Source organism: Odontesthes bonariensis, chromosome 21 (genome assembly GCF_027942865.1).
Source record: "Odontesthes bonariensis isolate fOdoBon6 chromosome 21, fOdoBon6.hap1, whole genome shotgun sequence".
NCBI lineage: Eukaryota > Metazoa > Chordata > Actinopteri > Atheriniformes > Atherinopsidae > Odontesthes > Odontesthes bonariensis.
The window spans coordinates 3499954-3525623 of NC_134526.1; the positions used below are offsets into that span (position 1 = coordinate 3499954).

The 25670-nt window shown below is 41.5% G+C and overlaps 2 protein-coding genes across 3 annotated transcripts in view; one reads left to right on the forward strand and one right to left on the reverse strand.

Annotated features, from left to right (window-relative positions):
- Positions 1 to 39: 39 nt before the first annotated feature.
- On the reverse strand, positions 40 to 6084 carry LOC142371463 (5-hydroxytryptamine receptor 3A-like). The gene is made up of 9 exons (XM_075454136.1): positions 6045 to 6084; positions 5805 to 5968; positions 4575 to 4619; positions 4361 to 4470; positions 2589 to 2761; positions 1713 to 1873; positions 1431 to 1641; positions 1162 to 1320; positions 40 to 931 (listed from the first exon to the last, which is right to left on the reverse strand). Exons 1-9 carry the CDS (start codon positions 6082 to 6084, stop codon positions 654 to 656), a joined length of 1341 nt encoding a protein of 446 aa, XP_075310251.1. The 3' UTR covers positions 40 to 653.
- A 1252-nt stretch (positions 6085 to 7336) lies between these two features.
- Positions 7337 to 25670, forward strand: part of tmem104 (transmembrane protein 104) — a 95917-nt gene continuing 77583 nt past the window's right edge. The window contains exons 1-6 of one of the 2 annotated variants that reach the window (XM_075453845.1): positions 7337 to 7574; positions 8721 to 8786; positions 9589 to 9748; positions 9867 to 9988; positions 10506 to 10587; positions 20662 to 20755. In XM_075453845.1, coding sequence (XP_075309960.1) covers positions 9882 to 9988; positions 10506 to 10587; positions 20662 to 20755 — 283 coding nt within the window. In that variant the 5' untranslated portion in view covers positions 7337 to 7574; positions 8721 to 8786; positions 9589 to 9748; positions 9867 to 9881. The remainder of the gene's footprint in view (positions 7575 to 8720; positions 8787 to 9588; positions 9749 to 9866; positions 9989 to 10505; positions 10588 to 20661; positions 20756 to 25670) is intronic. The other variant, XM_075453844.1, reaches the window with a different exon arrangement.

The window sequence follows — 25670 nt, forward strand, 5'->3', positions numbered from 1 at the left end:
ATAGGAAAGAAATGTTTAAGTCAAGTCTGATGTTTCCTTGCACAAAAGAATGATCCCAGTCTTTTCCACATAATGAAACTTACCATTTGTTACCATAATTCCGCGCTGTTTTTCTGTATCAGATCGGTATCGGACGATACTAAACCTCAGATATCGGTATCGGTAAAGGAGGTGATAGGTGCATCCTTAATCCAATTTCATCTAATTAATTGTTTAATTTCAAACTAAATCAGTGAAAATTATTACATTAGTATTCATATAATTCAGTTCATATAAGAAGAAATATACATATTTAACATTTACATGTTCAGATTATGCATAATTATGCAGATGACACATATATTTACTTCACCACTTCGCCAGACGATTATAATCCTTTACAAACACAGATTAAGTGCAAATAAAATAAACAAACAAATGATCCAGAATTAATTTCAGTCTTTGTTCATTCAATAAAAATCTGTTGCTGACATCAAGATGACCTGATATTTGCAAATCAATGCATTTTGTTTTTATTTACATTTTACGCAGCATCCCAACTTTTATGGAATGATGTTTGTATATAAATTTATTTGTAATTGACTGCTCTCTGACTGCTTTATTCTAGTATCAGTTTACTTGTAGTCGTCTTGTGGTGCCAAATGTATTCAACCTCACCCGAATACATTTGGCATCCAAATTACAAAAGCAGACATATGAAAAATGACAACAGTTATAAGATATAACACAAAGAACACAGAATCAATTATTTTAGCTCTTCTTCCGTAGCATCCAGAGTTTCTCTCATCTCTGTCCAGACTTCTTCTAACCTCCTGTCGAGCTGCCTTCACTTTGTCCAGGATTTGCCTCATCAGGTCGCCGGGCGGCTCCGGAGGAAGGTTGCTGTTATCTGGTTTAAACGGGTCTTCCTCAGCGGGTTCTGTTAGTGAAACTGAGAAGCAACATTTTAGCAGAAGTTAGCAACAAGCAGCATACATTTATCACTGTTTTGGTAAGTCTTTAAAACTGTTTTCCAATGAAAAAGTTCTGCTGTACCCCAGCTGCTCTGCAACATACAGCAGATAAACAGAAAAGTACGAGATAAACTCATAAATGTCATCTTTGTCCATCAATACATTTATCTTTCTTGTATTCACAGAGACAAGTTGGCTGAAAACGTACTTTTGTGACTGTTTGCTTCCAGCTGAATATCCAATTCAGCATCTAGGTTTTTTTGCTCTTTCTTATCACAACAACCATCCGAGTCGATTAATAAGCCCACCAAGATGGTCTCAAGGACACTTATCCACACCAACGTGAAGACTGACACACAGTAGATGGCTAGAAAAAAAAGGGGTGGAGAGACGCTTTTCGTCAATGGGATGGAACAGAAAAGAGGAGCGCTTTAAAACAAAGGGATCTCTGGTCTTTGGGCTTGAGAGGCTGCTTACCGATCATTGGCAGGTTTTCTTCAGTGGAATGTAAAATGTCCTGAAGAATCAGCAGCAAGAAAAAGATGGACAGCAGCACCGTCACTTTGAAGTTCAGCTTTTCACCTCCGGCCTCGCTGACCAAGAAGGAGGCCAAATCCAGCACCAGCAGATACAGCAGGGGCATGATTAGATTGATAATGTAAAGAAACGGCTTCCTCTGGAGCACGACCTGTAAAAACAGTCTGTTTAATTAGAGATAAACACATTTTACAGATGTTTTCACTACAGATGTTTTCCTACCGAGTAGACAAGCTTGCTAGTAGATGTATTACTTCTGGGAAAACTGTATTTGATCATTTCTAAGCTTTTGAGTCTCCATTCTCCCTGAAATTTCAAGAACTCATCAGGCGATCTCGTGGACTTTGTGTCATCTTCGACGCCTGCAAGTATGATAGATTCCTCTGTGCAGACAAGGAAAAAAAGCGTTAAATAATTACACGTTTGGTCCTGAAGATATGAAGGCTGATGTGTGTGGGGTAAGAAATCGGTCAAAAGGAAACGTGCATCCGTGCAAGTAATCCGCGCATATTTGGGAAATGTGTGCGTCTTTGGTTGTAGTTGAGCATAAAATAAATATGAGCAATCTCTAAAAATGAGTCCATCTGTGTTTATAATGGGTTGTGTTTTGATATTTGTCAAAACACGAATCGAAAAGTTACGAATCAAAAAGTTACGAATTCAAAAGTTACGAAAGTGCAGGAAAGGGGACAAAAATACGTCATCGCTGACGTCATCACGTCACAGGCATCGCCAGCAGAAGAAAATTCGATCACCTCATCAGTGCGGGCGGTGATACTAGAACATATTTTGACAGCGATGACGTATTTTTGTCCCCTTTCCTGCACTTGAGAAATTCGTATTCGTAACTTTTGAATTCGTAACTTTTTGATGTCGTAACTTTTCAATTCGTATTTTGACAAATATCAAAACACAACCCATTATAAACACAGATGGACTCATTTTTAGAGATTGCACATATTTATTTTATGCTCAACTACAACCAAAGACGCACACATTTCCCAAATATGCGCGGATTACTTGCATGGATGCACGTTTCTTTTTGACCGATTTCTTACTCCATAGATGTGAGCCGACAGATGATCTGATGTAACTTACCATCGGAGGTCGCGGAGGAAAATGTGATGTTGCAACGTTGCACATCGAAGGGGAACAAGAAGAGGTTGAGCTGGCAGGTGTAGGTCAGCCGCTGGCGTGCGTTTACGTGCACCAAACCGTTGGGATGCAAGACGGCAAATGGATTCTCTTGGGTCGTCCCAGTGTCAGAGGAACTGAAGGGAACAGACAAAAACAACTTTACTTCTTTACTTTACTAGAGCTCCGAATAGGAAATTATTTTGTCATTTTTTCTGAATAAAATTGATAGATTGTACAAAGAAATTGCTATGAAAGAAAACGAAGAAGAAAACATTCAAGGTAAACTTTAAAATCTGAGGTTTTGGGGATCAGGACATGATAAAAAAAAAGAGAATTTGGTACCTAACAGGTCTTAAAATTTAAAAAAATACAACCTCAGATGAACAACACATGACACTGAGTTCCGATTTATTGAACAAAAACTGAAGTAGTGTGAGAAAAAATAAGTGAACCCTCACTGCTTCCACAGGAATTAAGAGTGTAAGAAGCAGCCAGGAGCTGCTGATCAATGCTCTGATTAACTGATCATCAGTCAGTGTGAGCAGCTCTATAAAAGCAGAAGTTCTGCAGCATTCAGGTGTTCGTTAACACGATGCCAAGGAGGAAAGACATCAGCAGCTGTTGCTGCCCATCAACCTGGGAAGGGTTATAAGGCCGTTTCCAAACTATCCGGAGTCCATCGTTCTACAGAGAGAAAGATTATTCACAAGTGGAAAACATTCAGGACAGCTGTCAGTCTGCCCAGGAGTGGAAGTCCCAGCAAGGTCACCCCAAGGTCAGAAACCCAAAGAGCTACATCTCAGACTCTGCAGGCCTCAGTTAGCATGTTAAAGGTTAAAGGTCACCCCAAGGTCAGAAACCCAAAGAGCTACATCTCAGACTCTGCAGGCCTCAGTTAGCATGTTAAAGGTTAAAGGTCACCCCAAGGTCAGAAACCCAAAGAGCTACATCTCAGACTCTGCGGGCCTCAGTCAGCAGGTTAAAGGTTAAAGGTCACCCCAAGGTCAGATACCCAAGAGCTACATCTCAGACTCTACAGGCCTCAGTTAGCATGTTAAAGGTTAAAGGTCATCCCAAGGTCAGAAACCCAAAGAGGTACATCTCAGACTCTGCAGGCCTCAGTTAGCATGTTAAAGGTTAAAGGTCACCCCAAGGTCAGAAACCTGAGAGCTACATCTCAGACTCTGCGGGCCTCAGTTAGCATGTTAAAGGTTAAAGGTCATCCCAAGGTCAGAAACCAAAGAGCTACATCTCAGACTCTGCAGGCCTCAGTTAGCATGTTAAAGGTTAAAGGTCACCCCAAGGTCAGAAACCCAAGAGCTACATCTCAGACTCTGCAGGCCTCAGTTAGCATGTTAAAGGTTAAAGGTCACCCCAAGGTCAGAAACCCAAAGAGCTACCTCACACCAGCTGTCAAGCACGGTGGTGGAGGGCTGATGATCTGGGCTGGTTCTGCAGCCACAGAATGTCTGACTGCATTGTGCCAAGTGTAAAGTTTGGTGGAGGGGGGATTATGGTGTGGGGTTGTTGTTCAGGAGCTGGGCTTGGAAGAACGGTCAAAAACTGCCATAAACACTCCTAAACCTTGTGGAAAGCTTGTCCAGAAGAGCTGAAGCTGCAGAGGGTGGGCCGACGTCACATTAAACCCTCTGGATCCCCTGAGGTAAGTTCACGGAGCACCTTTTAGAATACGATCACGTGCACAAACTGCAGCTTTGATGAACAGCACATACTCCTCTTGGATGGCTATATCTGGGATCCACAGCATTGATCTCTTGACAGTCAGCAAATCTATCCCACAAAACTCTGAGGAATTCCACGTCAGGAATTCATTTTTCCAATACTGCAAACAAAAAAGAAAGAAAGAAGAAGAAAAGTACTCGTGTGAATACTTTTAATCTTTGTGACACAAGTGGGTGAAAGTGAGAGACGTGATGAGACTCTTACCGTGTGGATGGAGATGTGAAGAGACACAGTTTGAAACTTCTCATCCTGCAGACAATGAGCAGAAATGTGGTTTACAACTAAAACAAACACATATACTTATATTATGTGTATGTGTATTAATGTAGTTTTGGTAAATTCTGAAAGGGAGCCAGAGAGAGATGTCTGAGTCTCCCTCCTGGACCTGTTGCCTCTGCGACCAGAACTCGGATTCATGGATCATTTAACATGTAAACACACTAAAACAGACAGGTTGATAGCAACAGAATAAAGGCTTTTTAAAAAAATGTAATACAGTGTATTTTACTTTATAACTGTCACCACGTGTTCCTAATAGGCCTGGGCAACGATTAAAATGTTTAATCTAATTAATCACATGATTTCCCTGATTAATCACGATTAATCGCATTTGTACGCAGAATCCAAAAATGAATCCAAAAGTAGTGTATAGCTTTTAGCATTTAGCTTTATTTTAAATGTGCTGCCATATGAATGAAAGTGCCATAACATTTGTTGTGCAAACACACTTTTAACATCAGCATCTTTCTGTAGTTTTTATGTAGAAGCCTCGCTCCACTGTCTGTTTCCTTGAATGACTTGCTGCTATCAGTTGTGTGTTTTGCCTTTAAGTGATATTTTAGACTGGAACTACTACGCTGAGAAGACAATTCAACTTGGCAGTGTTTACAGATGACTTTGGTTCTGTCGACTCCGCCGTCTGGAAGAACTTTAAAATGAAAATGGCCGAGTAAAAGTTCCGTACCCTTCTCCATGTTTGGTGGATCCGCCGATTACTTTCTTTTCCGGTTCCGCAGCAGACAGCAGCAGACCTTTACAAAATAAAAGCCTGTGAGCAGCAGACTTTTGCTGGCCTTGTGCTGCATGTTGTTCCCCCTCTCTCTGCCCCCTGCTTCCTGTCTCTCTGAACTTTCCTATCCATTAAAGGCACAAAAGCCCCCCCAATTTTTTTTATTTTCGAACTTTAATAAATAAATAAATAAATAAATAAAACCTTTATCGGCGTTAAATAATTAACGAGTTAACGCGATAATAACGAGTTAACTCACCCAGCCCTAGTTCATAATAAACTCCAAACAGGTGTTTGATCAGATGTCAGATATAATCAGTGGAATAAATAGTTTAAGCATAAAGTCAAATGTTATTGGATTCTCAAGTAAAAATGCCAAATTTCCACTTCTGCTTTGCAAAAGCCAAATAGATGGAAGGTCTTACCACATCTAAGATGCCAAACAACAACATCTCCAGTTGGACGAGCGTGGGGGTGGTCCAGTTTTTCACAGGTCGCATTATTGCCAGAGCTTCGTTTGATGTAGACAGATTTAAGTGTTTCAGGAGGCCGTTGTATGAACAGTCTGAAGTCTGACTGCTGGAAACACCTGTAGAGAAAAGAGTTAAAGCAAAACACACCATTCAACTGATTTGCATTAATCAATGTTCAGAGCGGCAATTCACCAGCTAAGGCGAGAAAAGCAAGAGTCCTCAGAGCTGCCATGGCTGTTTGCCTTCAGCTCAGTCTGAGTAAACCCTTTTAAACTTCAGAGCTGTTTACACAAACACGGCTACGCAAAAGTGCAAACCAGACATCAATAGATCTTCTTAATTGGACTGTCAAAGTGCAGAGGAGCCGCTCTTTGTTCATGTGTGCTGCGGCAAGTGGAATAAATCAAATAATCCGGAAATTTCTATTGTTGCTCCGCAGCTGCAGCAAAAGTCAATACCTCAGCGCAGCAAAAGGCGGACAAAAAAAGCAACTGAATGAGCAACAGGTGCATCAGAGAGACATCTCGCTGCTGTCTCACTTACTGCTAAACTGCACATTTCTAGGTTTACAGCACGCACGGACACGTTCAAATATCCTGACAGTCACAGTTTGCATATTTCCACTCACTAATGACCCGTAATAGTCCCAAAAAATAATAAATGCACCAACAAGAAAAGACGCAAAATATGTGCAGAATATCAGGCCTGTTCGGGAGCATGAAGTGAACAATTTAAGCTATTTAACTTGAGAAAAACTAAAAACGGCTTGTTTTAAGTAATCACATACTCACAGAGTTTATTTCCCCATCATAAACAATGTCCAGTTGAATTAGAAGAGTGTGTGTGACAGCCTGATGTTTGCAGTCCTGTCAAAAATAATAAACAATCCTATTTTTCTTAGAAAGTCATGCTCATTAAAACTGTTTTCCCACACCGTCTATATGATAGTGTAATGCTACACCCTCATGTTAGCCTAGTTTACAGGTTTGTATGCACAAATATGTGTTGTTTTGGGCAAATCCAGATGTCATAAACTGGCTAAAAGCTGAAAGGAAATGCAGATTTGGACTATGTATGAGTATGTCTGGTGGAATTGTTGCTGGGTTTAGACTATTCAAATGCAAATGTGGTTCATATTAGGGCTATCTTTGCTATCTGGGTGTGATGTTCTGTTGGTTACTGGATGTAACTCTAATTCTGTGCTCTCTGGGGGTAAATATTCTCCAAATTAAACATGCTAGTTTTGGAGGGAAAATGGGGTGAGGCTGCATTGTTTTTATTTCCTAATTAGTTTGGTTTGATTTTAGTTTAATTTTTCTTTAGTTAAACGTTTAAAACCCCCCAAAATTTATTGACTTTTTAACCTTTAACAAAAGAATGCAAACAAATAAGTAAATCAGTCATAAAGTGAATAAAAGCGCAAGAAGGTGAAAAGGCTTTTATTATGAAGGTGCCAACCGGAAATCATGACTTTCACCGGAAGTCGTGATCATGCGAAGGCTGGTCAGCTGGTTGAGTAGTTCACAGCTGTGTGGAGCCAAGTGTTTGAGCTTTGCTAGCCCATAGGAATGTGCTTTGTTCTTATTTTTTACTCTTTATTCCAAATTTCTGAAAACGAAGCTGCCCATGTTGGCTGCACGTAACGGTGTACTTTTATTCGGCTAGCTGACCGGTACTGATAGCCTAGCAGCTAAATTAGCAAGAAGACTGGATAGAGGGAGGGTGAGTAGTGTTTACTTGTGTGTCTGCAACGACACCGGTGCTAATAGTTGCTGGAAAACCCGTCAAAACGAGTAGTTTTATCAAATTATTAGAAAACGTCACTGCAAAACTTAAGTAAATTGTGTTAGCTGTGCTAGCATAGCGCTGTCAGGTGTGTTGCTAACAGTTCAAACTGGGACACAAATGGGTGTTTTTCACCTCAGAAAATAACAGAATTAACGTTACAATAATAAATGGCTTACTATATATATCTGATAAAGTAATGCAACAAATAATCATCATGATGTAAATAACTAATATGCAATGAAAACTACTTTTTTAAAGGATGAGACTGTACAAATACTCAAGATTAGTCATGACTTTGCATGCAGTCAGGAATGTTTGGCCCAGATATGGCCCACATTTATTAATAGATTCAGACATGTCCCAAATCTTACCTGGCTGTTAAGTTTTGGATCATGTCTGGCCTATATAACTCTTGCTTTAACCCAGGTTAGGCTCTGGTGCTAGACACTGGACAGCCAAAAGTGTCCATATATAGTCTACAATTAATGAGATTTTGATTGTTTCTTTTGTGTCTGCCAGGCAAATACAGTAAAAAAAACATTTAAGCTTGTATTATTTCACAATCTACTTTCAAAAGAACACATAAACGTGTAGATTTTTAGCACCTTTCATAAAATACAGAGTTTTATTTGACATTAATTGACTTACAGACAAGTTCTAAATTGAGTAATTTAGTTATTTGCCACTGTCAGTTTTTTTGTAAAGACTTGATGAAAAAACAGTGATTTCTCACTGCTGTGCACAAAGATGATTAACTAGGTTAATGAGAATTAAATGTTAAATGACATGAATACGATGGCACTCACAGTTATTGTGGAGGACAATAACAGCAGCACATTAGAATGAACAGTAAAAGTGACCTGGAGACCTGCTGTGGCCTCTTTTTTTGATGCTAATGTTGTTTAACTATAAGGTCGAGACCTGCCAACATGAATTTAGCTTCTTTAGCTGGACTCCCTCTGAGTAGATGGCTTCCTAGGCTTGGCTTGCACTGCCTCTGGAACTGCAATACCCATAATAACAGGGGAAAATGACATTTTTTTTGGAATGATATACACTGTTTTTTATTTTTCTCTTCAGCTCAGAACGCGGTCACCAACCATGGCGGGTGGTATCACAGACACCGGAGAACCTTACTCAACATTTGTGAGTACCGTGCATCTCGTTTGAAATGAATGAAATCTATTTAGGCTCTTTTTTTTTTTTTTTATAACTGATTTTTTTTTATTTGACATATACATACATACATACAAACACAAACTCAACAAACACAGAGGGGGTTTATATTATATGCAGTTATACTTGCTTAAAGTTCTTTAAACGTCCTTTCTCTCTTTTTTTTTTTCTTCCACTGACTAGATCTTTGTAAATTTCAGTCACTGTTCTGCACCTTCACATCATATTTCCACTAATCCAATCCTCTTCTTCGCTCTATATGCCCTAATGAGCATTCTGCGTTAATAAGAGTACTTTACAAGTGAGAAAAACAACCATACAAAGTATGAGTCATTTACAGGTGAGAGCAACAACAATGCACAAAGAAAAAGAAAGAAATAGAATATCCTGGAATTAATAAAAAAAAATAAGAAAAACAAGATTATTGAGGTCTATTTAGGCTTGTTTTTGGGAAAGCTCTGTAAGAATGTTGGTGGTCATCAAATTCCTGCATTCAAAGTCCACCTGACACGATTTTCTTGTCACATGCATTGAATCACATACCAACCGTGATCCTGTTTAAGCTCGTCATATATCTGTTAATGTGTTACCAGACAAGCAGATGTCTTGTGCATATGAAATGACAGAGAAGGATGAAGGGGAAGCTTGACATCCTCTTTTTATTATCTGCACACAGCACACATCAGCCCCCTTGCCTTTGCTGACTTCAGCATGACTTTGAAACATCCAGGCTCGATTCTGCTGGTCAGATGTTTTTTTTTTTTTTTTCCAGGAAGCGAAAGCTTTGAATCATTAAGGCACTTTGATACCCGATAGGGAAGTCTGACCTAATTAGTCGGGTTGTCTTCGTTGACGGTGGTTGATTCAATCACATGGTAGAGAAACTGATACATCAGAGCCTGAGATTGAGCCCTTAATGAGAAGTGCACGAGGTAAATCTTTAGTTTAAGAAGATCAATGCTGGTAGATAATGAGGTCATTGCAACAGAACAATTAAAAGGCTGATGTTAGACCTTTACTTTTATTTACCCTCCATGGTTCCTTCTCCAGGTGGGGTTGGTGTACATGTTTAATCTGATAGTGGGAACAGGCGCTCTGACGATGCCCAAAGCCTTCGCAGCAGCTGGTTGGGTGGTCAGCTTGGCGCTCATCTCCTTCTTAGGATTTATGAGGTGAGTCTTTGACTGTTCCCAGCCTGCTCACATCCCATATTTGCATTCTTTTAGTGTTTATTTTGCTCTTTATCATCTGTTTATACAAGATGTTTGCTCAGACTTGTGCCTGCAAGGTCAATCATGTTGTTTTCTTAAGTGAACTTGCACGCAATTTTGAGAGCATTTTCGGAATAATTTGGTCCCGAAAGTGAGAAATCGAAGCATAAAATAAGAATATAAAAGCAACGATTAAGTTAACAACGAGAACAGTTGAATAATTCATTTAAAACTTCCACTTTGCTGATGCAAACCTTTAATAAGCTGAGAGGGGAAAAGGGAATTAATAATGTGAAGAAACTTTATCTATTTTACATTAAAGTTACTTTTGGAAAAGGCAGATTTTCCCTTTTCATCGTAATTCTTACAGGAAAAGCAGTGGATCTGTCAGTTTAAGAGGAAAACTGATGAAAATGAGTGTTTATGCTTCGACTCTTTAACCTGTGCATCCTCTAATCTCTCGGTGCCCCCCCATCAGCTACATGACCACCACCTTTGTGATCGAGGCGATGGCTGCGGCCAACGCTCAGCTACGCTGGAAGCGAAGGGAGCAGGAAGAGGTGAGATCTTCTCTTTTTCTTACTCCGAGTGTAAATATCCTTAATAGGATGTTGGCAGGGCGTGTCATACAAACTAAATGAGAACAAGGTAAATGATCCTCCAGGTCAGTGGGAGTGTCTCTAAGGGTCTGGTCACACGGAAACGTTTTTCACTGTAACCGATACTTTTGCTTATCGTTTGGCTGTCGCGGCCACACGGAGCCGGCGTTCCCACTACCCCAAAACGATAGTTTTGGAGAACGGGTTCCAGAGTGGAAAGATCTAAGAACGGCGCCGTTTCGTTCCCATTGTTACAGCCAGAACAGATTTGTTTACATCTGCATCACAGCCACATGGCCAACGCCAGCAGCAAGGCTGCTCAATTTCTCCATGGATAAAATAATTTCACAACTCTACAACATAAAAATTCATAAAAAACCATGTAGAATATAGCATATACTTTGTTGTCTACAGTAGTAGATCAACCCTCATCTTACTTTGAAGCTCTCAGCTCCCAGAAGTGACGTCGACGCAGCTTTAGCAGCAGAGAAGCTATCAGGCTTGTGTTGATAATAATAAACTCCTGGACTATTTTCAAACTTCCAAATGCATCGTTTTGTGAGTACAGACCATATTTGTACTACTGTAGAAGTTTGGTGTCATGGCATGTGATTTTAGTGTGGTAATTTTGGAGATACTGCCAGGATCCATTAACCCTTGTACGAAGCTATTCGGGGTAACTCAGTAACTCAGCTGATGTTCAGCCAATATCGAAAAAACTGCGGGTGGGCTACTTGGCTGGATATCACGGTTCAAATGACCCCAGGTTGAATCTACTCCGGAGAATCACTTTAAGCAAAACACTATTTAGACCCATCCAGGGCTTAATTATAGGGGGAGCAAGCCGGAGCGTGCTCCGGAACCTCTGACGTTGGCTCCGCCAGCTATTTATAGCCGTCATCCGCGATCCGCCACCTCTCTTGACAAACAATATATATATATTTTTAAATAATCAAATAATTAAACAAAAAAATTAAAGTTTGTTTAGTGTCAATGTCTGGTTTTGATATCCATCTTGTTGGTGATTTCTGTCATGAAACGAGATACTGAAAATATCTATATTATGGAAAAGGAGGGTGCACACTTCCGTTCTATTGGACAGTTAGCCAGAGAGCTTGTAAAGCGGCGCCGGATTTGATGTGACTATCGTTATTAGGCCTACAATAAATGCCCAGATTATTTTCGGTGTGGCGCACAGAGTTGCTCGAAAGCCGTCAGGTCAGACTAGAAACATAAGGCGTAATTAGGAACCTTCTGGAGTTCCTTTAACCTTTTCAGGAATTCACACATACAGGAACCATTTCAGCTCCTTCTTCTCAGCTGGGTCTGTTCTGGTTTCCATAGGAACACATCTGATGGAGGTGTTTTGTGGTCGGTAGCAGTGTTGGGCAAGCTACTTGTAAAATGTAGTGAGCTAAGCTATCAGCTACTCAACCATAAATTAAGCTTCACTACACTAAAGCTACCACCACTAGAAATGTAGTGAGCTAAGCTACAAAAATGTGGGGGAAAGTAGTTCACTACATCAGAAGCTACATTGTACCGACATAATATCAGATTGATTTAAAATAACAGATATCTTCATTAAATAAAACATCAAATGCTTTTCACAGTACACAGATAAGACTAGTGTGTTTAACCAGAGTCAGTTTAGTGCATGTGACAGCTTTACAGTAAGAGTTAAGCAGGGGGTACATGCTGTATCACAGGAAAGGGAACACAAGGCCTGCCATGAAATGCTCCCCATCAGCACAATTTTATTTCTTTGACCTCAGCATTAGGTACTGTTAACTGCATGAATTTGGTGCCAATATATGTATGAGTTTGATAGGTCTGATAACAGATATGTTAGTGGTGGATTGGTTTATTGTATTTTATCTTATAAAGCAGCAAGAAAAATATTTAATTTCTTAAAAACAAGTGTAGCTATTGAATATGAGAATATGTCCTTTAATGGTGAGAAACACACAGATGCTATGACTTGTCTATCAGGCAGAGATCAAATTACATTTTCATACAGTGATATTCAGGATCAGAAGGCTATTGTTTCGACCTACATAGCCTACAGGTTAACACAAATAAAAGCTGGAATCATATTTAGTCTTGTGAAACCCCAAGTCAAATATATTCACCTTGTTTTGAAAAAATCAAGTCCATTCATTTTGTACTTATGGCTGGGGTATATATTTTCCCAGAACAGAAAAGTGTTGTTTTGTGTTCACTATAACGCTATTTTGTGTTGGGAAGAACATCGGTACACTCTTTAGACTTTTTAAATATTTTTTATGCCTTTAATGGATAGACAGTTGGAGAGAGACAGGAAGCAGGGGGCAGAGAGAGGGGGAACAACACGCAGCAAAGGGCCGTCCGGTGCGGGACTCGAACCGGGGCCCGCTGCAGCGAGGACTGTAGCCTCTGTACATGGGGCGGCTGCTCAACCCACTACGCCACCGACGAAGAGGGGCGCCCTCTTTAGACTTTTAAAGACTGAAAGCAACAGATGTTCTTCTCTTCCATTTCCTTCATAAATAATTAAATCGTAGAATAGTATGTTCCCCAGCGTTTGTTTAGGCAAATTCTTCACTTTCTGAACAAACGAGTGGTGCGCGCTCGCTCCCGCGAGGCGGTGCATCTGACGGCAGGGGTGCCGAATTCGGCACAACACCGGTATGTATGCAGGCGGCACTAGCAGGCGAGTGGGAGCAGCTTGCGCATGACGTTCAACAGACATTCACTTTATTGTGTTCAAAACCATGTTGTGATGCTGGTAACTGCTGTTTTCCTCAGGCATGACATGAAATTTTGTAGCGTTTGTGGACGCTACGTCACTAGTTGACAAAAAAATAGCTTAACTACAGGGACGTTACTCGATACATAAAGTAGTGACGCTACGGCCAAGCTACTGGGAAATGTAGTAAAACTAGTAGCTTCGCTACAAGTAGTGACGCTACTGCCCATCACTGGTCGGTAGCTAAGGTAACCAAGAAGTACGGCCTGCGCTCCATCCTTCGTCTCCTGACTCTCTCTGTGAACTCTTCCAGCCTCCATGTTAGATGTGATCGTCCATGATTAATATCACCATCATGCAGACCATGAACACGGTGGCCTCCCCGCTCTCCATGTTAGCTTCTTGGTGGTGTTTTTTTTCTTCTCTAATTACTTTTCCCGGGTTTTGTTTTGTTCTGTTTTGTTGTTGAATGTGGCGCTAAAGTAACACGTCGCTGTCGCAGACGGCTGCGCCGCATCAGTCCCTATCAGGTCCAACTCATGTGCAGACTGAAACAGTTCCCCTGGGGAAGGGCAGCTTTTAGAACTGCTCTGTCCGAATATGGCTATGTAAATGTACTTTATTTCTACAGCCCTTTACAGACAATCGTTACGGTGTACCAAAGTGCTTTAAAGTAGTGCCTGAAGTTAGAACTATAAGTAGCGACACAACCTCTGATTACGATGCCACGTCAGCATTCTGGTGACAACTCTTCCTGTTCAGAAGTCAGAGATAACATCCGTGCATAGATTCAGATCTTCCTCCAACTTTTGTCGTAGTTTCTTTATTTCTTTTTAAATCGCTGATAGTTTTACCTTTAATATCTTGTTACTCCTGCGAGAAAAGATGGAGAACAGTTGTTATCAGACCAGACGAGCCGCTCGCAGGTCATAAGTTGTACTGTACAGGTGTATAAATCCAAGCACCTCGGCATGCAGACTGCCTCTGCAAACTTCTGTGAAAGAACGGCTCGCTCTCAGGAGCTCAGAGGACTCCAGCGTAGGGCTGTCGCGGTTGAGGAATTCCCCCTGTGGTGAGTCAGGGCGGCTTAATATTGCGATATGCGATATTATTGCGCCATCTTTTTTTTTTTTATCTATCTATCTAGCAAATTCGTTTGTTAATTACTAAACTCATTGCAATATTTCCTCTGAAACATAGCACTTACACATTTAAAAAAGGTTATAAAAAGACATGGCAACTTTATAACACTTTATTTTATTGAAAGCAGAACAAAGGGCGGTAACGGCACAGATGCGAGATGCAAGTTGTTTCTCCTACGGATTGAACTTAAAAACAGAATTCAGGAGAAGACTGAAGTTGAACTTTTAAATGCAAATAAAATATGAAATGAACTAAAAAAACAAGTGCCTGTTTTGTTTTTTGTTTTTTAAATTAAGTATACAAAGTGAGATGTACCAGGCACTATTTCACACACACACAAAATTATACCACAGTAGCAAACGGCACCATCTCCTCAACCAGATACCGTGTAACAGCACCTGTTAGGCGTTTATGTCTGTCACTGTCTCTCCAAGTTGTCGGCTCGCCCCAACATGAGCTGCTCCGCGACTCTGTGTGGCAGGAGGCGGCGGCAACCGTGCCGCAATAGCCGGATGATAGCTTGCTAGGTGAGCCTTTAAATAATTTGTTTTCCCTCGTTTTACTTGAACCGTTTTTCGGCAGATTTTACAAATCGCCTCGTTTAAATTGGCTGGTTCACCCTTTTCATTTGGTTGAAAGCCGAAATGCTCCCAAAGGGGCGAAGTAACATTTGCTTTCGATACTAGTGCGGCTTCCATTTTCTCTTTCTAAAGTGTGTTAAGTTGTGGCGAGATCAGGTCAGGTGCGGTGATGAAAAAGTAGTTCGTCAAAACGATCGTCAAACTTCTGCTGGAAAGCATATTTTGCTCAAATTTTTTTTGTGGAACATCTATGAACAACAGTGACCACTCGGTAAGTTTCAAAGCTTTGCAAAACGAACGTTTAATGTTGCTAATAGGACCGTGCGCATGTAGATTGAAACCTGCACGGACGCTATCGAAAATACGTGCGGTGATCGCGGTGACCCATCATGAAGCGCGGTGGGCGTCATCATATCGCGATATTTCATTTTTGCGGTTATTGCGACAGCCCTACTCCAGCGTGGTACCGTGATGGAAGTGGTCGGCCACGTGAAATGACAGAGCGGGGTCAGCGCACGCTGAGGCGCACAGTGCTCAGAGGTCGCCGACTTTCTGCAGAATCGGTCGCTACAGACCTCCAACCTTCATTTAGCCTTCAGTTTAGCTCAAGAACAGTGCGTAGAGAGCTTCGTGGAGTGGGTTTCCGTGGCAACTGGATCCAAGCCGCGCATCACCAAGTGCGATGCAAAGCGTCGGATGCAGCGGTGTAAAGCACGCCGCCGCTGGACTCCAGAGCAGCGGAGACGCGTTCTCTGGAGGGACGAATCAGGCTTCTCCATCCGGCGATCTGATGGAGGAGTCTGGGTTTAGCGGTTGCCAGGGAAACGGTGCTCATCTTCACGTTTTAAAGTCTTCCCTCTTTTTCTAAGAAGTTTTTTTTTTTTTTTGTATTTGAGGGGGTTGTTGGTATTTTATGGCCCAATCGTAGCACAATTTAAATCTGCCTCTCGGCTTCCACTCATAAAAAAAACGATGTGGATGAAGTCATTATAGAACTTTACTCCATTATTAGGGCAAACGGTCGAGTCTTAAATCATTTTTACTCTGACTGAGAAAAGAGACCCTGGAAAATGGTTCAGCCTTTGATGTTTGCTCCCGTCTCGGGGCAGAAGTCATCAGGCTTAATGCTCCCGGGTTTCCACTTCGGTACTTATGGTCCTGTGGACGATAGCCCGGCTCTCGCTGAGTCTCGAACGCTCGGCATTGATTCACGGCGGTTGCACAGTACTCCTCAGCATTTTCCTCCCACATAAAGGAGAACAATAGAGGGATAAAATTGGAAATGTTTGCCGCTGAGTGCCCTTTATTTCTATCTGCTTGAGTGAAACCTATTAACATCAGGGTAGCCTCCTTTTCCTTTACAGCGAGGCATCTTCAGATATGGTTTCGTGTACTTTTATTAGGCAAAAACATGCGTTAGAGAGCAATCCATCTGCTGTACTGTGTCGGGATTGGTTAAAGCTGGTTTAAATGGACATTCAGACATATTTGAAAGGATTTATTTCTAAAATCTCTCTGACTCACAGTTATTTGTTAAAAATGTCAGATAATTGATTGCTTTGAATCTGCAGCAAGACGATGTTCTGGTTGATTGATGTTTGAAACGGTTGAGGGGGTTTGATTGCCTTCTGTTGGACTTGTAGGAACAATGTGACTGGATTGATATATCAACACTGAACAAAAAGCTCCATCATGGAGTATTACATTACATTAAATTAATTTAGCCTGTTGGGAGGCAGCGTGCGGCTCAGTATCTCACTCAAGTATACTTTGATACGTAGACCGGGTTAAGTAGAGATTCAACTGGAAATCTTTGGATTTATGTGTCCTTTTTGGCTTAAAGAGTTGTCAAATTAATGGTTTAAAAATGCAGAGTCACTGTTCAGCTGCAGTGCAGTCTGTAAAACAAGTTAATAAAGTAATCTAAATGTGAAAACAGGAAATATTTACGGCATCTGCAAGCATGAAATGAGCATTTCTGCTCCATTAGGTCTCCTGAAAAGCAAACCTGACGCTTGTTGGAGGGCTAGAAAGGCATACCTGATGACACTTTGTGCCAGCAGGAGCGTGTTTGTGCACAAGTTGGAGGCAGCTTCATACTGGTCTTTACCTTAAAATTTCATTTATTTTTCTTCATTTACTCTTGTGTTATTCATGCTGCCCTTTGAATGTTCCTAACTGGAGTTTTGAAGAATATTAAAGTTTTAAAGCCTTGAAAACACTCCCTCCTTTCCTTAGAAACTGTATTTCTTATATTTGAAAGACAGTTGGTATTTTATGGCCCAATCCGAGCACGATTTAAATGTGCCTCTTGCCTTCCACCCATAAAAGAGAGTCATTATAGAACTTTACTCCATTATTAGGGCAAACGGTCAAGTCTTAAATCATTTTTACTCTAAGAGACCCTGGAAATGGTTCAGCCTTTGATGTTTGCTCCCCTCTCGGGGCAGAAGTCATCAGGCTTAATGCTCCTGGGTTTCCACTTTGGTACTTATGATCCTGTGGACGATAGCCCGGCTCTCACTGAACCTCGAACGCTACCTTTTTGAATATTCATAACTAAGTTTTCAGTGTAGAAATGGTAACCTGAGAATCAAAATCGCCTTATTTGATATATCTGAACATCTCCTGTTGTGCAGAGGGAGGGAGTGCAGTGTTGTCCATTGTGTTTATCAACTTGTGCAGGCGAAGGGGCTCCGGAGCAGTACGGTTCAGTAGGGTTCGGTACGGTTCGTGAGGGTTCAGTACGGTTCAGTTTGGTTCGGTAGGGTTCAGTAGGGTTCAGTATGATTCAGTACGGTTCGGTAGGGTTCGGTACGGTTCGTGAGGGTTCAGTACGGTTCAGTTTGGTTCGGTACGCTTCAGTACGCTTCAGTAGGGTTCAGTACGGTTCAGTAGGGTTCAGTACGCTTCAGTAGGGTTCAGTATGGTTCAGTATGATTCAGTACGGTTCGGTACGGTTCAGTAGGGTTCAGTACGGTTCAGTACGGTTCAGTAGGGTTCGGTACGCTTCAGTAGGGTTCAGTATGATTCAGTACGGTTCGGTACGGTTCAGTAGGGTTCGGTACGGTTCAGTAGGGTTCGGTACGGTTCAGTAGGGTTCAGTACGGTTCAGTAGGGTTCAGTACGCTTCAGTAGGGTTCAGTACGGTTCAGTAGGGGTTCAGTAGGGTTCAGTACGCTTCAGTAGGGTTCAGTATGGTTCAGTACGGTTCAGTAGGGTTCGGTAGGGTTCGGTACGCTTCAGTAGGGTTCAGTATGGTTCGGTACGCTTCAGTAGGGTTCGGTAGGGTTCGGTACGGCTCAGTACCGTTCACTACGGTTTGGTAGGGTTCAGCACGGTTCGGTACGGCTCAGTAGGGTTCAGTATGATTCAGTACGGTACGGTTCGTGAGGGTTCAGTACGGTTCGGTACGGTTCAGTAGGGTTCGGTACGGTTCGGTACGGTTCAGTAGGGTTCGGTACGGTTCGGCACGCTTCGGTAGGGTTCGGTAGGGTTCGGTAGGGTTCGGTAGGGTTCAGTTTAGAGGCCTGCGGGCGGGCGCGGGACAGTAAATTCTGTCCCGCTCCCGCAAAAAGATAGGATTTTTAGTCCCGCTGCCGCCCGCACCTGTCATATTTTGTCCCGCACCCGCCCGCAATTCCCGCATGATTCAGACGTTCGCGTTAATTCTCACGGAAGTTCTTGTCATTGGCTTGAGGAAAGAAACATGATCTTAGCTGCGCACACCACTGTCCGATCCTTCACGTGGGGCACATAGTGCACAAGCAGCTGAGGCTTTACAGCAATAAGCCTACCCAACATACCTACCAAAATCTACCGTGAATATTAAGAATAATACATTGTACAAATGTATATGCCACTCCTCACATTTCCATTCTTGGAAGTAAAAGTATATATTTTTAGTTAATATGATTTTAAACACAGCGTGATGGAGCCCCGCCCCCTACTTTGAGTGGATTTGAGCATAAATATCTAAGCCTACAGCTCACGTTACATTGATTTAAATGCAAACAAGTGGAATGAAAACAATATGTGTTATTAATTACCCTACCTTTTCTAAACCCAGAATGTTAAAAATGTAACATTTAATCCACTTATTATTTAAATAGGTTACCCATGCCCTGTCCCTCGTCGTTGTGCAATGCGCATCTCCTGAATAAAAGGAGAGATGGATCACGCTTTTGAACTTCTTTTAGTTAGGCTTTATTTCTTCTCAGTTTCTCAGTTTCCTCTCACGTTTTTAGTTAGCGGGACTGCAGCTTATCACCGCTCCCGCCCGCGCCGAGCTTTCAAAATGTGTCCCGCGCCGCACTGCTTTGCGTTGGGACTCCCGCGGGAGTGCAGGGCTCTAGTTCAGTTCGGTTCAGTAGGGTTCGGTACGGTTCAGTACGGTTCAGTACTGTTCACTACGGTTCGGTAGGGTTCAGCACGGTTCGGTACGGCTCAGTAGGGTTCGGTACGCTTCGGTAGGGTTCAGTTCAGTACGGTTCAGTAGGGTTCGGTACGGTTCGGTAGGGTTCAGTACGATTCAGAATGATTCGTACCTTAAACCATAAACGGCCTCCTAAAATCTGAGCGTTCTCTCCACTTAAAGCTTTATTTCTCAGCCTCTGAAGAAAGTATGAAAATGGGATTAAAACCACACGAGAGGTTAAACCTTCAGCTTTTATTGTATATTAACAACAGAGACGCTTTTTGCATAAATTATTGCTTGTGTGTCTTAAAAGCATTCACGTTTTAACGGGTTTAAACGTGTTTAAACGTGTTACAGCTTTACTTATTTAGCCTGAAACTTTGTTCAAATTAATTTCCACCCGATCTGTTCTCGGTTCCTTTAGATTTATGGGTCATGAACAAAGATTTAAAAATTAGTTCTCTTCTTAAAGATGGATTAAAATGAATTGGAAATGTCGATTGGAAACTTCATGAGCTGAACACGGTCTCAGTTTTCTGTTAAAGTATTTAGTGATTTCACTTCAATGAAACGAGAGAAACTTCAGAACTTTTTAGCTGTGATGTTAAATATTTAGGAGCTCCAGAACAATGTCACCAGTTGTCATTTCTAATAAACGTCTCTCGTGCAGTTAAGGTCAGTTTGTCTTTGAATTACCATAGAATCATTGCTGTTAAAGTCAAAGTCATGATGTGTAATGCCGACACGTCCTGGTTGCATCACGTAATCTTGATGTTGAGGTGAAACACGAGCTTGACTTTGTCTGAATCGTTGTTTGCTGCAGTCGTTCCCTGCTGCCACTCTTCATCTCTCCCGCATTAATTCAGACGATGACGCTCACAAAGTTGACTATCATTGACAGTTAATTGACATTAATCTGCAGAGACTGTGTGAGATGATTAAAAAAAAAAGCTATGTGCCGGCTTGTGACAGGAGATGGAGGAGCACACAATTCATACCAAAGTGCCTCCCAGCTGTTGCCTGTGATTTTCCAGATGTTGCCTCCCCCCTGTGGCACATACAGAGCAAATAAACACAGCGTTAATAGCTTGTAAACTGACTGTTGTTTAAGTGGAGAAATTAGGAAAACGGGGGATCTAAAACAGATCTCGTTTCATCCTCCGCAGTCTGACGACAGCGACTCCACCTCCGAGTATTCGGACGATGACGTCGCGGGCCGAGGCCGATCGGAGCCGGAAACGAGGCCCATCTTATCCACCCGTGAGTATCGCTCTCTGTGTGACGACCGTCTGGAGTGAAGGAGGAAACCAAATATTCGTCTTTTGTTGTCGTCGCATGCTTTGTTGACCTTCTGTGCGGAGCCTCTTTATGTGGATTTAATGTGCGATAACGGCATCACGTTACTTAATTATTTGTTCCTGCCAAACCAGACGCGTACTTATGAATCTACGTATATACACTCCTGGATCTCATTATCAGGAACACCTGCACATCTGCTGACGAATGCAATCATCCAAGTGATCATGTGACGGCAGGGCAATGCATGAAATCCTGCAGATAAACCCCTGGAGCTTCAGGGTTAATCTTGTAAACAAGCCTCAGAATAGGCGAATATTGGGCTGTGGTTTGGTTATTGGTTCAGGTGTTTGTGTAGCTGCTGATCAATTTGCTTTGGATGATGAAAAAGATTCACTTGGAGACCTAAAATAGGCCCTTTTTGCTGAAGAAAACCACCTCAACTTTAACTTATTTCCATGAACATGTGGACAGACTCGAGGCATCTTTTGCAATACACAGCACCTGGAAGTGAAGCCCAACTCATTGTTAGTGGGCTCGGTTGGTGTTTATGTTAACAGAAAATGAGGAAAGCTGCGTTTTCTTTGCAGGAAAAGAGGTTGGAATTAGAAAAAAAAAGTCTTACATTTAACAGACACTTTAAGCGACTATGAATTGAGTCTCAATGGGCGGATGTTCGATCCCAGTTTCTGATAAAAGAAACAGAAGAATATGTGAACGAGAGTAGCTTTATTAGAAATTCAGCTGCTTAATTTACACATTTACTTTACTGACTTTGGAGCATAAAGTCAAGTTGAGAGTAAACTGGGTGATTCAACCTGCAGCTACAATATCTAGATCTGCAAGTCCAGTTTTTAGAAGCCTGATTTTGTGCCGTTTCAGTTGGACCAACGTGTTCTTAAGTGTTTTATAATTGTTTAATGTCACGGAAACGTGCCGACTGGCTCTGATGCTGCAACAAGTGGCTGCAAAGCAGATCGAGCTCAAACAGCTTCATTTCCAGGTGTTGTGTATGCTACTAAAATACAAAGAGTAGATTTTTCAGCGGACTACCTGGTGACAGGCGAGGGTGTCAGGATTGGGCATCCACCAAAGGTTTAGTCTCTCCAACAAGGATGGGTCATGGTTCATTACTTTGGACCAAACTCCATCAGAAACATCAAGAAGTTCAGCAAATATTTCTCAGAGTAAGACTGTAAAGAACTTTGGTCTTTCAGCGTCTACAGAGCAGAATATTGTGCAAAGATTCAGGGAGTCTGGGGAAACCTCAGTGTGGGAAGGCCAATGACAGAAACCAATTACTGGATGAGCTCGGAGTCCCCTGAGAAACTGTCATCACGCCACCATGATCCATACAGCCACATGGGCTCAGGAGGAGCTGGGAGAACCATTTCCACTCAACACGGTCCAGAAATGTGAGCTGAAGCTGTTTCTGGAATTTTCTTTGAGTTTTCTTTGAGTTTCTGGAGTTTTCTTTAGTTTTCTTTGAGGTTTCTTGAGTTTTCTTTGAGGTTTCTTGAGTTTTCTTTGAGTTTTCTGGAGTTTTCTTTGAGTTTCTGGAGTTTTCTTTGAGTTTCTGGAATTTTCTTTGAGGTTTTCTGGAGTTTTTTTTGAGTTTCTGGAGTTTTCTTTGAGTTTCTGGAATTTTCTTTGAGGTTTTCTGGAGTTTTCTTTGAGGTTCCTGGAGTTTTCTTTGAGGTTTTCTGGAGTTTTCTTTGAGGTTTCTGGAGTTTTCTCTGAGGTTTCTGGAGTTTTCTTTGAGGTTTTCTGGAGTTTTCTTTGAGGTTTTCTGGAGTTTTCTTTGAGGTTTCTGGAGTTTTCTCTGAGGTTTCTTGAGTTTTCTCTGAGGTTTCTGGAGTTTTCTTTGAGTTTCTGGAGTTTTCTTTGAGGTTTCTGGAGTTTTCTTTGAGTTTCTGGAGTTTTCTTTGAGGTTTCTTTGAGTTTTCTGGAGTTTTCTTTGAGTTTCTGGAGTTTTCTTTGAGTTTTCTGGAGTTTTCTTTGAGTTTTCTGGAGTTTTCTTTGAGGTTTCTGGAGTTTTCTTTGAATTTCTGGAGTTTTCTGGAGTTTTCTTTGAGTTTCTGGAGTTTTCTTTGAGGTTTCTTTGAGGTTCCTGGAGTTTTCTTTGAGGTTTTCTGGAGTTTTCTTTGAGGTTCCTGGAGTTTTCTTTGAGGTTTTCTGGAGTTTTTTTTGAGGTTTCTGGAGTTTTCTTTGAGGTTTCTGGAGTTTTCTTTGAGGTTTCTTTGAGTTTTCTTTGAATTTCTGGAGTTTTCTGGAGTTTTCTTTGAGTTTCTGGAGTTTTCTTTGAGGTTTCTTTGAGTTTTCTGGAGTTTTCTTTGAGTTTTCTGGAGTTTTCTTTGAGTTTTCTGGAGTTTTCTTTGAGTTTCTGGAACACGGCCCAGTTCTCTGGACACCAGCTCGTCTCAGATGGACAGAAAGACAGTGGACACGTGTTCTGTGGGCAGATGAGTCCACGTTTCAGCTGCTTCTGGGGTTTTCTTTAGTTTTCTTTGAGTTTTCTTTGAGTTTCTGGAGTTTTCTTTAGTTTTCTTTGAGGTTTCTGGAGTTTTCTTTGAGGTTTCTGGAGTTTTCTTTGAGGTTTCTGGAGTTTTCTTTGAGTTTCTGGAGTTTTCTTTGAGTTTCTGGAATTTTCTTTGAGTTTCTTGAGGTTTCTTGAGTTTTCTTTGAGGTTTCTGGAGTTTTCTTTGAGTTTCTGGAGTTTTTGTGTTTTCTTTGAGTTTTCTGGAGTTTTCTTTGAGTTTCTGGAGTTTTCTTTGAGTTTCTGGAATTTTCTTTGAGGTTTCTTGAGTTTTCTTTGAGGTTTTCTGGAGTTTTCTTTGAGGTTCCTGGAGTTTTCTTTGAGTTTCTGGAGTTTTCTTTGAGGTTTCTGGAGTTTTCTTTGAGGTTTTCTGGAGTTTTCTTTGAGGTTCCTGGAGTTTTCTTTGAGGTTCCTGGAGTTTTCTTTGAGTTTCTGGAGTTTTCTTTGAGGTTTCTGGAGTTTTCTTTGAGGTTTTCTGGAGTTTTCTTTGAGGTTCCTGGAGTTTTCTTTGAGTTTCTGGAGTTTTCTTTGAGGTTTCTGGAGTTTTCTTTGAGGTTTTCTGGAGTTTTCTTTGAGGTTCCTGGAGTTTTCTTTGAGGTTCCTGGAGTTTTCTTTGAGGTTCCTGGAGTTTTCTTTGAGTTTCTGGAGTTTTCTTTGAGGTTTTCTGGAGTTTTCTTTGAGGTTTTCTGGAGTTTTCTTTGAGGTTCCTGGAGTTTTCTTTGAGGTTTTCTGGAGTTTTCTTTGAGGTTTCTGGAGTTTTCTTTGAGTTTCTGGAGCACGGCCCAGTTCTCTGGACACCAGCTCGTCTCAGATGGACAGAAAGACAGTGGACGTGTTCTGTGGGCAGATGAGTCCACGTTTCAGCTGCTTCTGGGACAAACTGAGGAGAAAGAGCATCCAGGCTGTTCTCAGAGAAAGGTTTAAAGCCAGCGTCTGTGATGGTGTGGGGGGGCATCAGGGTCCATGGCAGGGAGGGCTTCATCTGTGTGAAGGTGCCACTGATGCAGAGCTGGAGGTCCGTGGTTATTTCAGCAGGACGATGCCAGACCTCATTCTGCACGACTTCCAGCAGCTTCAACCGGCCTGCCTGCAGTCCACATCTGTCCACATCTGCCTCCTGTTGAACATGTACGGAGCATCATGAAGAGGAGAACCAGACAACAACAACAACCAGGGACTGCTGAGCAGCTGAAATCTGGGATTCAGCAGGAATGGACCCAGATTCCTCTGAAAAACTGCAACAATCGGTGTCCTCAGTTCCCAAAGAGTCATTAAAGGAAGCTGATAGGAACACGATGGGAAGGATGACTCTCTAGCTCTGTTGAATAAAGCTTCAGGTTCCTGGAGTTTTCTTTGAGTTTCTGGAGTTTTCTTTGAGTTTCTGGAATTTTCTTTGAGGTTTTCTGGAGTTTTTTTTGAGTTTCTGGAGTTTTCTTTGAGTTTCTGGAATTTTCTTTGAGGTTTTCTGGAGTTTTCTTTGAGGTTCCTGGAGTTTTCTTTGAGGTTTTCTGGAGTTTTCTTTGAGGTTTCTGGAGTTTTCTCTGAGGTTTCTGGAGTTTTCTTTGAGGTTTTCTGGAGTTTTCTTTGAGGTTTTCTGGAGTTTTCTTTGAGGTTTCTTGAGTTTTCTCTGAGGTTTCTGGAGTTTTCTTTGAGTTTCTGGAGTTTTCTTTGAGGTTTCTGGAGTTTTCTTTGAGTTTCTGGAGTTTTCTTTGAGGTTTCTTTGAGTTTTCTGGAGTTTTCTTTGAGTTTCTGGAGTTTTCTTTGAGTTTTCTGGAGTTTTCTTTGAGTTTTCTGGAGTTTTCTTTGAGGTTTCTGGAGTTTTCTTTGAATTTCTGGAGTTTTCTGGAGTTTTCTTTGAGTTTCTGGAGTTTTCTTTGAGGTTTCTTTGAGGTTCCTGGAGTTTTCTTTGAGGTTTTCTGGAGTTTTCTTTGAGGTTCCTGGAGTTTTCTTTGAGGTTTTCTGGAGTTTTTTTTGAGGTTTCTGGAGTTTTCTTTGAGGTTTCTGGAGTTTTCTTTGAGGTTTCTTTGAGTTTTCTTTGAATTTCTGGAGTTTTCTGGAGTTTTCTTTGAGTTTCTGGAGTTTTCTTTGAGGTTTCTTTGAGTTTTCTGGAGTTTTCTTTGAGTTTTCTGGAGTTTTCTTTGAGTTTTCTGGAGTTTTCTTTGAGTTTCTGGAACACGGCCCAGTTCTCTGGACACCAGCTCGTCTCAGATGGACAGAAAGACAGTGGACACGTGTTCTGTGGGCAGATGAGTCCACGTTTCAGCTGCTTCTGGGGTTTTCTTTAGTTTTCTTTGAGTTTTCTTTGAGTTTCTGGAGTTTTCTTTAGTTTTCTTTGAGGTTTCT